The 13,094-nt window shown below is 42.9% G+C and overlaps 1 protein-coding gene across 1 annotated transcript in view; it reads right to left on the reverse strand.

The window, feature by feature from the left end:
* Positions 1-13,094, reverse strand: part of ADAMTSL1 (ADAMTS like 1) — a 797,811-nt gene that overhangs the window by 123,741 nt on the left and 660,976 nt on the right. The window contains exon 20 of the mRNA XM_040238476.1: positions 5,887-6,014. Within this exon, the coding sequence (XP_040094410.1) occupies positions 5,887-6,014 (128 nt within the window). The remainder of the gene's footprint in view (positions 1-5,886; positions 6,015-13,094) is intronic.

The following is a 13,094-nucleotide window of genomic DNA, read 5'->3' on the forward strand; positions in this document are numbered from 1 at the left end:
GAAGAAATGATGCTAAAGCTGAAACTCCAGTACTTTGGCCACCTCATGAGAAGGGTTGACTCATTGGAAAAGACTCTGATGCTAGGAGGGATTGGGGGCAGGAGGAGAAGGGGACGACAGAGGATGAGATGGGTGGATGGCATCACGGACTCGATGGACGTGAGTCTGAGTGAACTCCGGGAGTTGGTGATGGACAGGGAGGCTTGGCGTGCTGCGATTCATGGGGTCGCAAAGAGTCAGACATGACTGAGTGACTGAACTGAACTGAACCTGTCTCACCACCCATCCTTCCCTCATTCCATTGAACAGACGTGGGTATTGCTTTTTCAGGATGTGAGATGGGCTAAGCTAGATTATTTCTTTGTTTGCTTCCTCTATTCTGCTGGGGAGCAGAGAAAGTTAATTCTCCTGCTATACTCTCATCCCTTTCATTTGAATTCTATGAAAGCTAGGCTTCCTCAGTGAGCATGCTACACATCTATACATACTGAGGAAAACTTAAGAATCTTGGTTACTCGGTATTGTAACAGATAATGAGGCCCCTTGATGGCAGCTTGAATGAGTCAGTGGCCATTACCCTGATGTTCAGAGCATCACTAGGAACACAGGTAAACTTCTATGCTTTTCCCTCTGATCTGGTGCACTGGGGCAAATCTTTCATTGCTGGCTGTCACCACGGTGACAAAGTCCTCTCTGAGCCTAACTCTCTATGCAGCAGAATCCTCCCCTGGTGAACAGAGTTGCTGGATGAAGAATTCAGAAATGCCAATTTGAAATGACTTACATTATGGAAAGCTTACAAAACTGCTTGTCTTTATTGCAGCTACTAAATCATAACGAGGAGGGGGCTGAGAAAGGAGAATTAAAAAAAAAAAAAACCCAGCCCAACTGCCTTTTATTTTTATTTTCCCAGTGAGGTTTCTGTGATCTCTTTATTAGACACAATATGTGTTAGCTATTCAACTCATAGGAAAGCAGAAAAACGTGCCAGGAAAGGAGAAATATTTTCTGTCTCTTTCTTCCTGTGAACACTTGGGATGAGCTCATCTGTGTTCTCTCTTTTCAATGAAAGATATGCTCATCCCTCAGCCCCCATCTTCTCATTTTCCATTGATGATGTCAAGCAGGCCTTACAGTATCTCTTTTGTGATCTTATAAAATCAATGACAACCAAATACGTTTCCCTTATGGCTATGACTTCATCAGTGGGCTACACCTGGATGGGCCTCATCTGCATTGGTAAGCAGAGCTCCCCCTCCACTGGTCCAGACTGAAGCAATTTACCAGGAAACTACTGCTTTCCTTCAAAATGCTGCCTACGCTGCTCGGATCTGGCAGTTTTCTGAGCAATGTTGGCTGAATGCAGAATCTCACTAGTCAAGATGGCTCTCCAATCTTCGTGCCTTGTTGTGCACAACAGAAATTCTCCTTTACCTATGGCTACAAATGCGCACAGACTCAACTGTCCTTCAACGTGTTAGGTGTGTGACCTTTTGGTGACATTCTTAAACTCCTCCCAAGCCGCTGCTCCCCTCCCCTCCCATCTACTTTCTGAGCAGTGAAACATCCAGCGAAGCATCCAGTTGAGTCCAGTTTAGGACAGAAAGGAGTTTTGGGCCACTGGGTCTACATGCTGTAAGTTTCTGGAACCAGGGAGGTAGGTAGCGAAACATTAGGCATCTCCACCCTGAGAGGTACTTGTAAAGTACTCTCAAAACCTTTGGGACTTAAAAGATAAAATCAACACATACTGATGAATTTAGAGAGAAGCAAAGACAATTTAGAGAAGCAAAGAAGCTCTAAAAACAATGTTTTACAGGCTTAAATAAGGCAGAGTAGGAAGGTTTGGTATATCTAAAACTAAATGATGTTTCTATATTTAAACAAAAGTTGTAGAGAGTACTAATGGACCTACCATAAACCTGAGCAGCAGAACTGACAACACACTCAACTCAGAGGATGGGGGAACAGGAATGGTCTAATGATGGGCCAGGGAGGGTTCATCAGCTCTCCCTTCCTCTCCCATGTGAAACAGTCCTCGTATAGCCACCTCCCTTGCTCTGAATCCAGGCACACTCCAACCGCTTTTCATATAGCTAATTCAGCTTTCCCCTTGACATTGAGATGTTGAGACATTAGACAGAGGTGCTCTACAAAGGGTTTGTGAGCATTCCAGTCTCTGAAAAGGAATCTCCCCTACTGTAAAAATAACCTGGCTTTTGCTTTATCTTCACAATAATAATAATAAGAGTGAACAAGTATTGAGTGCTTGCTACATGCCAGGCATACTTATAAGCATTTTACATGAATGAAGGCATTTAACCTCCACAAGAACCTTCTGAGTCAAACACTATTATTATCACCATAAGTCAAATAAAGAAACTGAGTCAGAGAGTATGAAGAAGCTGCTCAGGAATATGTAACTTGGATGTGACAGTTAGGCAAATCCAGACTGTGAGGCTCTGGAGCCTGCAGGCTTAACTGCCACACTAGGCTTGCTCTTGTGAATTACTATGAACAAATTTCCCCACATCTGGTCAATTCAGGTGCATTAGCAAGATCCAAGCAAGACCTAGGAGACCCAAGCAAGACTTGGGTCTCGCTAATGTCAAGGGGACACCTGAATGCTTTGAGCCTCAAACAAAATCCTTTTTTTTGGGGGGGGGCTACATTTATACTGAAGTCGAGGTAAAAAACAAAACACAAAATCCACAACTCTACAATGCCTTTTAAAGCATAGAGGTACTGAGGTTTACCATGACGGGCTGATCACGAGTGAGCTGGCAGGCTCTACAGTCCATGGGGTCCCGAAGAGTTGGACACAACTGAACTGAGCATGAGCACAAAGACAGAGCTGAATTAGCTCCTAATGGGCTTCTCTGGTGGCTCAGAGGGTAAGGAGTCTGCCCACAATGCAGGAGACCTGTGTTCAAGCCCTAGCTCAGGAAGATCCCCTGGAGGAGGGACTGGCAACCCACTCCAGTATTCTTGCCTGGAGAATCCCATGGACAGAGGAGCCTGGCAGGCTACAGTCCGTGGAGTTGCAGAGAGCTGCACATGACTGAGCGACTAACACTTAGGAAGTATTGGTTAAGCCAGAAAGTTCGTTTGGCTTTGAGTTCTGGAAAAACCCTAACGAACTTTTTGGCCAACCCAATACTTGCAAATTTTCAGTGTGAAGATGTACAGTGAAAAATGCATGGATGCAAAGTTGGGCTAATGTTTTACACATTTTAGAATTGATTTCAGGATGTGTTTCATCTTAGAAGAGCTAGAGGAAGAAAGAGAAATATTTATTAGGTGTGAACTATGTGCCTGGCTTTGGGCTCGGGGCTTTTTCACATGTGCAATCTTATTTACCCTCATAACAATCTTGTAAAATATGATTAATTTCACTCTTACAGATGAGAAGGAAGATTCAGTGAGCTTATACCCTTTGTTTAAGGTACACACAGCTAACGAACAGTAGAACGGTATCCTTTAGATATGCCTCACATATCTCCCCGCTGCACCCCTTACAACCCACCCACCCCCCACCCCCCCCGCCCCACCACTTACATGGTATTTGGGTTGTATGTTATACATGGCTATGCAGGATCTTAATGGGTACATTTGAAAGAAGCTCTATCTCTTGATTCTAGGTGGTCACGTATACATCTATTGCCTTCACTAGTCTGTAAGCATCACAGATCACAAAACTCAGGTCTAAATTACTGCTCCACACTGATAATACTTGGCAGAGGATGTGCTCAGAACAGTAGCTGGTGAGTCACCTTAAAACTGTGAGTGTAGACATTGACGTCGGGCTAGGTGATAATCCCAGGTAAAGATACAAATACAATCTTAAAGCAACATCTCCATTTTGATCCTTAACTTTCAGAGGGATTGTCTGACAGACTTGCCAGCAGACCTGAACAGACCCCACCACTGAAGACAAAGACACAGCTCCCTAAGCTCTGGGTGTGGTGTCCGTGAACTACTTCATCGCTCAGCTCCTTTCCTCCTTCTTCCCCGGTGCCTCTTTGGCTGCTCTCTCTCTTTCCTGGCTTTGAACATTTTGGCAGCCTCCAATAGCTCCTCTTCAAAGAGCTGAAGACAAGCCTGATGTTACAATTGCTTTGCTTAATTCCAGACAGGTTTCCATGAATCATATTAAATTCAGGTGAACAAAGGGTATTTAGTCTGTGACAGAGCTGAACCGTATCTGGATAAATATAAACAAGAGAGTTAATCCTGTAAGAGCCACTATTTGCCAGCAGTTGGAAGGCTGTCCGCACTACCCTGGCCAAGGCAGACTATGCTGGGGGGGCGGGTAAGGCAGAAGAGAATTAACCAGATGGGTGCCAAGCATCTGGACTCTGTACAAAGAGGGGCATAAAGATTATGACTGGAATACATTAGGAACAAAGCAAACGTTCTATTCAAAAAAAAAAAAAAAAAGGCATTAACAATAGTCTGTAATCCCCTCAGGGCCCCTCAGCTGGTCTTACTGTTTGTGGACTTTCACCCTCTCTGCAGAGCGTCCTGCTCAAGGTCCCTTCCCAGATCAGCCTTAGGTCATGGGGGTAGAAATACTATTGCTAAACAGATATGCAAGGGAGTAGCATGTGTGACTGGAAAACGTGTGACAACATAATCCTGGCGTGGATAGATGAGGTCAGTGTGGGGTGATGTCGGCTTTTCTAGCAACGAATGAATCATCTCATGGGAGCGGCAATCGAAAAGAATAAATACAAACACATGCAACACACCGCCACAAAGGCTGCATGGCCCAGACCTGAGGAAGGGAGCCCAGATTGAAAGCATCAGTGGGGAGACGAGGGGACCATGATCTGGGGGTTAGGAGAGCTCAGTTCCCTTCTCCCAGCCACCAGCGGAGAGGCTGCGTGACCTCAGGTTGCCTGGTCGCTAAGAACTGTGGGCCCTGGTTCAGAGTTCAGCTGGTCTCTAAGGTCTCTTAGTTTTAAAGGCAAGGATCCGTCCTATGTAAGGATGGCTTTATAAAAGTGTCTTACTATAAGACCACAACCTTACCAGGGGAAAAGATGGGAGAAAGGATAGTAAGGGAATTTGGGATCAACATATACATACTGCTATGTTTAAAATGGATAACCAGCAAGGACCTACTGTATAGCACAGGGAATTCTGCTCAATGTTACGTGGCAGCCTGGATGGGAGGGGAATTTTAGGGAGAACGCATATGTGCAAATGTATGGCTGAGTCCCTTTGCTATTCACCTGAAACTATTACAACACTGTTAATTGGCTATATCTCAACATAAAACAAAAAATTTTTTAAAATAAAAAAACATATACCAAATTGCAACTTTGGAAGGCACTGCACTCTGAATTGCGATTTTCTGAAGTGGCCATGTATAGAATGGTTTGCCTAAGCTCTATGGATAAAGGTGAAGTACTGGCAGGTGTATTAGAGCAAAAGGTTGAAATAAACAGTTGGAGAGAAGAACACTTGTGCTCCAGCCCACAGTCACAGAATTCCAGCTACCCAAGGATCTTAAAGTTTCCTTTGTAATAGGTGGGAGTAAAAGTGAAAAGATCATTTGATGACCTTAGGTCATGTTCCCCCATAGACTACTTCCTTGTATATATCTATGCTCATGCTCGTCCCTGCATCTCTGTTATCAAAAGTCTACCCAAAGTCTAAGACTTCTCAGGTAGAATGCAACTGCACCCTCTTTGGTTATCAAAACTTATTTCATTCATTCTATCTCATATTACATGCTATCTTCATTTAATTACAGTTATAGGTCACAAACTTCCAAAGGCAGGGAATGGATCTCATTTATGTCTGTCTCCCTGACCCCACTTAGCACGCTGTGGGCACCTACTCAGCAGTTTCCGAACTGAACAGGGGTTTTCACATTACCTGCTAATGTGATGGCAATGGAGACAGAATCATATCCCAAGGCATTTGAAGCATTACAAGTGTAGAAACCCACATCAGCTTCCACAGGTGCCAGGATCTGTAAGGAATCATCTGGCTGCAGAAGAATCCTGGAGCAACAGAGAAGAAATGTAGACCTGGTCAGGTCAGTTGACTCCTTTTTGGCACTGGACATGGGTAAAGCTGGAAGGAACCCCAGGGGATATTAAACAGAACCCTGTTTAACAACAGGCACCAACTAGCCACAATGACACACAGGAAACCAGCCTCTCTTGCCACTTTGTTGAGTGTGATTCTGGAAGCGAGCCCAAATAAGGTGGTTTGGGATTGCTTACGCAGTTTGTCGACTGCTTGGGCTAAATGCTAATTGTTGGAGCAGACAGCCTATGGACACTGAATACACATAAGACATACACTGGGGGTGAGAGGAGACGTTAGAATGAATGGTGCCGATGGATTTGGGGAAGGCTTCAGGAAAAGGCAAAGTTATAAAGGAAGAGTTATTAATGCTCTGGATGGTGGAAAGCAGGCCGAGCTTCCAGATATGGACAAAGGCATCTGTTAAGGCTTGGAGGGGGAGAGAGGAAGTCAGAAATCGACTGCTGACAAGAGGATGCAGAAGGAAGCTGTATGTGTAGCTATGTCTCAATTCTATTGTCTTCATTAGTCTGTAAATATTACTGGGCACAAACATTAGATCTTATTTATTGTTTCATTTCCCACAATTCTTGGCAGAGGGCCCTCTGTAGAGAAGATGTCAGAAGAATGAAGGCAAAGCCTGCCCGTCAGGGTCATGGTAGAGATAATTCTAGAATAATCACCATGGAGTTCAGATACGTTGCTTTACCTGAAAGGGATTATGAGAATCAAATGGTGAGTACAAACTATGAGCTTCAAAATCCACACCTATCTCAGGCTTTTTTTTTTTTTTTTCCCTAGATGGATGCCATTTCTAAGAAGTACCTTTTATGGTAGTTAAGCAGACGATGACTAATGATGACTTTAAGCTGATGTCATGGTGAGGCTGGTGATAACTGTAGTGTGTTTGTGGAGGTGGGGAATCTAGAAGAGTTGGGGGAGGATTGGATGGGAACTTTAGGGATCCATCGCCGGACCTGACCGGGCCTTAAGTCAATACATCATTCAACAGCATGGAAATGAGTTAGCGGTGGCTTTGCGGTTCCAGGAGTCCATCACTCCCATCTTTGTGATTCTTTCCACCTCCTTAGTAATTTCCAAAGCTTCCAAGAGCTTCCAACATATGTTCCCCTCATATGTTGGCATCCATCCATGGGAGTCAAGCAGGTAAGGGGTTGCTTTTCAGGTAAGGCACAAAACAATATCTAATGATAAAATTAAGACTAGGATTCAGATCTCCTGCTCCACCGGCAGCCTCCCACCACACACTTCTTTTTCTTCACTCTGTCTCTGCTGGGGCCTCTCCAGACTCTATTGGCATGTGTAGTTTGGCGTCACCTCTAGTCAGCTCTTAATTATCCTGAGGTAGGTGACTAGTCTGGCAATGAATCAGGCCTTCTCAAATCTGTTCTCAGCCTTGGAACTACCGCACTGCTTTCTCTTACCTCCTGTTGGAGGAAAAGGGAGGAGAGAGGAAAATCAGGGCTTGCACCAATCCTTCCCCACTCTCACTATGTTTGGGCACTTCTGGTAACAATGAGGAAGGAAACTGAAATACCTTAGCTAAAGGGAAATTTCTGGATGATTGTATTTGATTCAGTGCCATCACCGCTATTACAGGAACAGTCTGGCTTCCGTGGCATTGAAGGAGAGCTGAAACTTTGTGAGGGATGACAGGCTACAAGACACCGTGACTGGACTCATCCACTCATTCATTCACGCATCCACCCAAGTTAGGTGTTTTCTCTCAAAATTATCAATTACACTCTAATTGGTTAGTTTATTTCAAAGAGATAATAAGAGAAAGATGACTGTATAATTTGCTTATCTTTGCTAAGCCATACAATATTTAGATAATATCTTTTTTTGTTTTTGGTAGGAATCTTAATAGATGCAGCATGGTATTATTGCCAAATCTTTTCACGTATTCAGGCTGTTTTAGATTAAAAAAAAGAAATGCTGACTTGATGAGAGTTCTATCAGAAGGGGTTCTTGAAGAGAATACTTAGAAGAGGAGATTAGAAGGTAGGTTTTCTGAATTTGATTTTGTTTCTAAGATTTATGTAGCTACCATTGGCATATCCCTTTATTTTTCTACATTTCAGCATATCAATTTCTAAAACCCAGTTGAAGTATGTTTTCCTATCCAGCAGAAGGAACTGTTAAAATGAGGTATATAAGGAAGCTGCAGACCTCCTCTTGGTATATCCCGTGGCCCTTCCATTGGTAATGCTTCACACTGTGATAGAGAATTAAAACTGAGGAACGACAGGGGATGAAAAGATTGTGAGGAAGGGAGAGGGGTTCATGATACTAGCCGATTTCCCACCGCCCCACCCCCCAGGTAATTTATTAGCTTCTATAGTTAGATCATTTTGTTTTTTTCCCATAGAACTACTATACCTGCCTGATCTCATGCAGAGAGTGTAAACTCCACTCTCACATTGGGCCTGACCCAACTAACTCCTTTTAAGTGGAGGTAAGCTTACTGTATCAGTTCCTCCAGGCTACTGACTGAGCCATGATACTTCCTAACTGTATGAGCCTGGAAAAGAACTCACACAAAGTTGGTGAAGAGAAGTGGGGAGATCCATCACATTGGATACAAAGCCGTAAGGGTCTGAACTAAGATGGGAATAATGGGAATGGAAAAAAAAAGAGAATTTAGATCTGAATATTTGGCATCCATACAGTCTTCTATTCCACAGACTGCATACAAAGATATAGAAACTAAAGTATTTAACATCATAAAACAGTCTTAAATGTTGTCTTAAGACAAAATCTACACGGGATGAATCTGAATTTCTTGTTTAGTGCATATACTTAGAAATTGCTTGTAGTCATAAAACTGAACTCTTTAGCTCAAGGAGGTGCATAGTTATTTGGCATCAAAATCAGGATTTGAAATAAGATTTCTTGGTCCAGTACTTTTTTTCAATCTTTAATATGCCCATAAAATTGGTAGATGGGAGTTTGGAGGCTGCCACTAGGGGGAGCAATACTTCTGGAGAGGGCTCCCATGCAGGACTCTCTAGGAAATGTGACAAGGCAAAGAAAAGGGCTTGCTGGAGATTGAGGTTTACTTTAATTTATTTAGTCTGGCATCTAGAGAGAGTGAGACTCCTAGGGAAAAAAACATTTTCTTTGTATTTCAGGCATCTACTCTATTAATTTAACTTAATTTGTTGGTAGCTGATTTCTGTCAGCTTGTATGTAGGTTTCAGGTTTGACAGATGTGTTTTAGAATGTGCAGGCTCAGAAACAAAGTGCTGCTTTCCAAACAAAACCAGAAAGATTTCTCTGGGGTTGTTTGGGAATTTATGGAATTAGAGGACGAGGGGACATGGAATAGGGCATAATTAAGATCTATACAGCAAATGGTGCTATAGTCATATTAGGTATATTACTACTCATTGCTTTCCTTCCACACCTACATTCCCTTTTGGTTTATTGGGCTAAAGCTTACTGCTTAATTTCTTTGCCCATTATTTTTAGCTAGGAAATGAAAGAGCAGTTTTGCTTTTTTGGGTGACCTTTACTTGTAAAGGTGACAGCCTGCCTTCTCAAGCATTCTACAAATTAAAGACCACCTGAGAGAGTACAAATAATTGTTTCAGTTACACAAGCCTTCATTGTCTAAATGAGTATGTTATGGACAAAGTACTCCTGGGTCAGTCCTACCAAGCACACGCTGCTTGAGGTGGAGTTCTCTCCTCTGCATTTGCAAGGAGGTTTCTCTGGGTGTCTTGAGGAAAGGTCTAGAAATCTTGTACATGGGGTGGTATCATGATGCCTTCAAAATCCTTGGCTCAGTGGGGATACCACTGTATATAACTGCCCACTTCTCAAAGTCATGTCAACAACCAACCATGTGAAACTGCAGTGGGGGGAAAGGATTCCCAACTACAGTCAAGAGACAGGGACTCAGATAGTGGTCTTAGGCAAGTGTTTCAGCTCTGTGAGCCTCTATGTTCCTTCTGCATATTGAGCAGAATACCTCAGAGAGATCTTGTGAGGATCAAATAAAGGAGTGAGCTTACAATTTCTGAAGAACTATTTCTAAGAAGTAGTTTCTCACTATTTTCTAAGTAAAAAGGCATCAGTTTAAGCATCAGATACATCTAATAAATTAGTAATTTTTAATGGTACAGGTAGGGGTAATCTACATTTCCATTTTGAAATTCCTCCTTGGAATTTCCAGTTGTCAGAGGAAAAATTTCAAGCTCTAGACACAGAAATACTCATTTGCTACACTGACCATGATGTACCATTTCAAGACTCTCATCCTAACAGAGGATTCTTAAACCCATTTTCTCAACTAGAACTTGGAAATTATAGGTACATCCTTTCTCTTTAGAATAGTGTCTTCTTCATGTTTTCAAACTTATCTGTCCGACATTCTAGCACAAACTTGTCTTTCCATTCAATACGGCCTCGTTGACTCTCCTTGTCATTAGTTTTGAGCAGTGTTCATTTTCTTCCTCCTCCTGCTGATTCTTTCAAGTTCTCCCCATCCCTAAAGAACAAGTTCTAGTTCAACCTTCTGTATTTCCACAGTCCACAAGAACCCCTTCTTTTCTTGACGTTACAGACGTGTTTTACCTTGTACTATGAAGTCCTTTCACTCTACCACATATTATCCCTCCAGTTAGATTGTAAACAAATACCTCAAAAGTTGTGGTACATATACACATTGGAATATTATTCAGCCATAAAAACGAATGCATTTGACTCAGTTCTACTGAGGTGGATGAACCTAGAACCTATTATACAGAATGAAGTAGGTCAGAAAGAGAAAAAAAAATATCATATATGAACGCATATATATGAAATCTAGAAAGATGGTACTGATAAACCTATCTGCAGGGCAGCAATGGAGAGGCAGACATAAAGAATAGACTTGTGGACACAGGGTGACATGGAGAGGATGAGACGCATGGAGAGAGCAGCATCGAAACACACACATTAGCATATGTAAAATTAGACAGCCAGCGGAAATGTACTGTATGATGTAGGGAGCTCTAATCTGGTGTTCTGTGGCAACCTAGAGGGGTATGATGGGATGGGAGGTGGGAGGGAGGTTCAAGAGGAAGGGGACATACATATACCTATGGCTGATTCATGTTGATATATGGTAGAAACCAACACAATACCAAAAAGCAATCATCCTCCAATTAAAAATAATAAAAAAAAAACTTCAAAGACTCCTTTTTATGGTTGTCACTTCAGTATTCAGTGTAGTGCTGACATGCCAAATAAATGGGGATTCCCAGCTGGTAAAGAATCTACCTGGCAGTGCAGGAAATGCAAGAGACCTGGGTTTGATCCCCGGTCAAGAAGATTGCCTGGAGTAAGAAATGGCAACCCACTCTAGTATTCTTGCCTAGAAAATTCAGTGGACAGAAGAGCCTGGCATGCTACAGCCCATGGGTTCACAAAGAGTCTAACAGGACTGAGCATGCACACACAATGTATGGGTACTTAATAGACACGTTTGTGCTGTGTTAAGTCGCTCAGCCATGTCTGACTCTTTGCAACCCCATGGACTGTAGCCCGCCAGGCTCCTCTGTCTGTGGGGATTCTCCAGGCAAGAATACTGGAGTGGGTTGCCATGCCCTCCTCCAGGGGATCTTGCCACCCCAGGGATCAACCCCAGGTCTCCCTCACGGCAGGTGGATTCTTTACTATCTGAGCCACCAGGGAAGCCAAAACACTTGTTTAGTGACCTTCCAAGCAGTGGAGCTGAAAATGATCATTTTGACAATATAGCACAGTGGATAAGAGCACAGACTCCAGAGCCACAGGGACTGGGCCCCAGCCCCCAGTTGTCCCACTCAGTATCTCTGTAACCTAGCACAAGTAATTTACTTCTGAGTGGCAAAGTTTTCTCACACACAGAATGAGGAGCATTACTGCACCAACTGAGGGGTGTTGTGAATATTCTATGTTGAGTCCAGGTATTTCAAAAACACAGAAAAGTACGTGACAAGTAGTAAATACTAGGGAAGTGCAGGTTATTATTAATATTTAGTGGTTGTTTCTGATATCACCAAGAAAATAAAATCTGACAGACTTTATTTTTCTGGGCTCCAAAATCACTGAGGATAGTGACCACAACCACAAAATTAAAAGACGCTTGCCCCTTGGAATGAAAGCTATGAAAAACCTAGTGTACTAAAAGGCAGACACATCACTTTGCTGACAGGGATCCATATAGTCAAAGCTATGGTTTTTCTAGTAGTCATACGGATGTTAGAATGGGACCATAAAGAAGGCTAAGTGCCAAGGAATTGATGTTTTCGCATTGTGGTGCTAGAGAAGCATCTTGAGAGTCCCTTGGACAGCAAGAAGATAAAACCAGTCAATCCTAAAGGAAATCAACCCTAACTATTCATTAGGAAATTGACTACCTGATGTGAAGTGCTGACTCATTGGAAAAGACCCTGATGCTGGGAAAGATTGAAGGCCAAAGGAGAAGGGAGTGACAGGGGATGAGACAGATGAGGTAGCCTCACTGACTCAGTGGACATGAATCTGAGCAAACTCCAGAGGACAGCGGAAGACAGAGGAGCTTGATGTGCTACAGTCCATGAAGTCACAGGGTCAGACGCAACTAAGCGACTGAACAGCAACATTACTAGTGCCATCATCATTCACTCTTCACATCTGAACCTATGTAATCTGGATGTTGTGATGAGCTGCTTTGACATGGGTAAATGACTGAGAAATGAACAGTTTTCAAGAAAAAAACACATAAATCAGGGCCACAGGGGAAGAGGTGAGGGGTATGCTGTGTGGGAGAGCAGGGCACGGGCCACAGTGTGTGTATCTTGGTGGAAGTCCTGCGGGTGGGAAAGACAAGCAGAGGACTGAGGCCACGTGGCACACTGGGTTGGCAACAGCCTCAATTCTATTCTTGACTCAGGAATCTCGGAATAAAGACAACTAGTCATTTCCATAACTGTTTTAACACTATTAACCAGATACTGATATTTTAGAACACTTTTTAAAATGCCAGAATTCTGCAATTGCAAAAAAAAAAAAAAATGAGT

The sequence above is a fragment of the Oryx dammah genome, unplaced genomic scaffold (assembly GCF_014754425.2).
Source record: "Oryx dammah isolate SB20612 unplaced genomic scaffold, SCBI_Odam_1.1 HiC_scaffold_1, whole genome shotgun sequence".
In the NCBI taxonomy this organism is placed as follows: Eukaryota; Metazoa; Chordata; class Mammalia; order Artiodactyla; family Bovidae; genus Oryx; species Oryx dammah.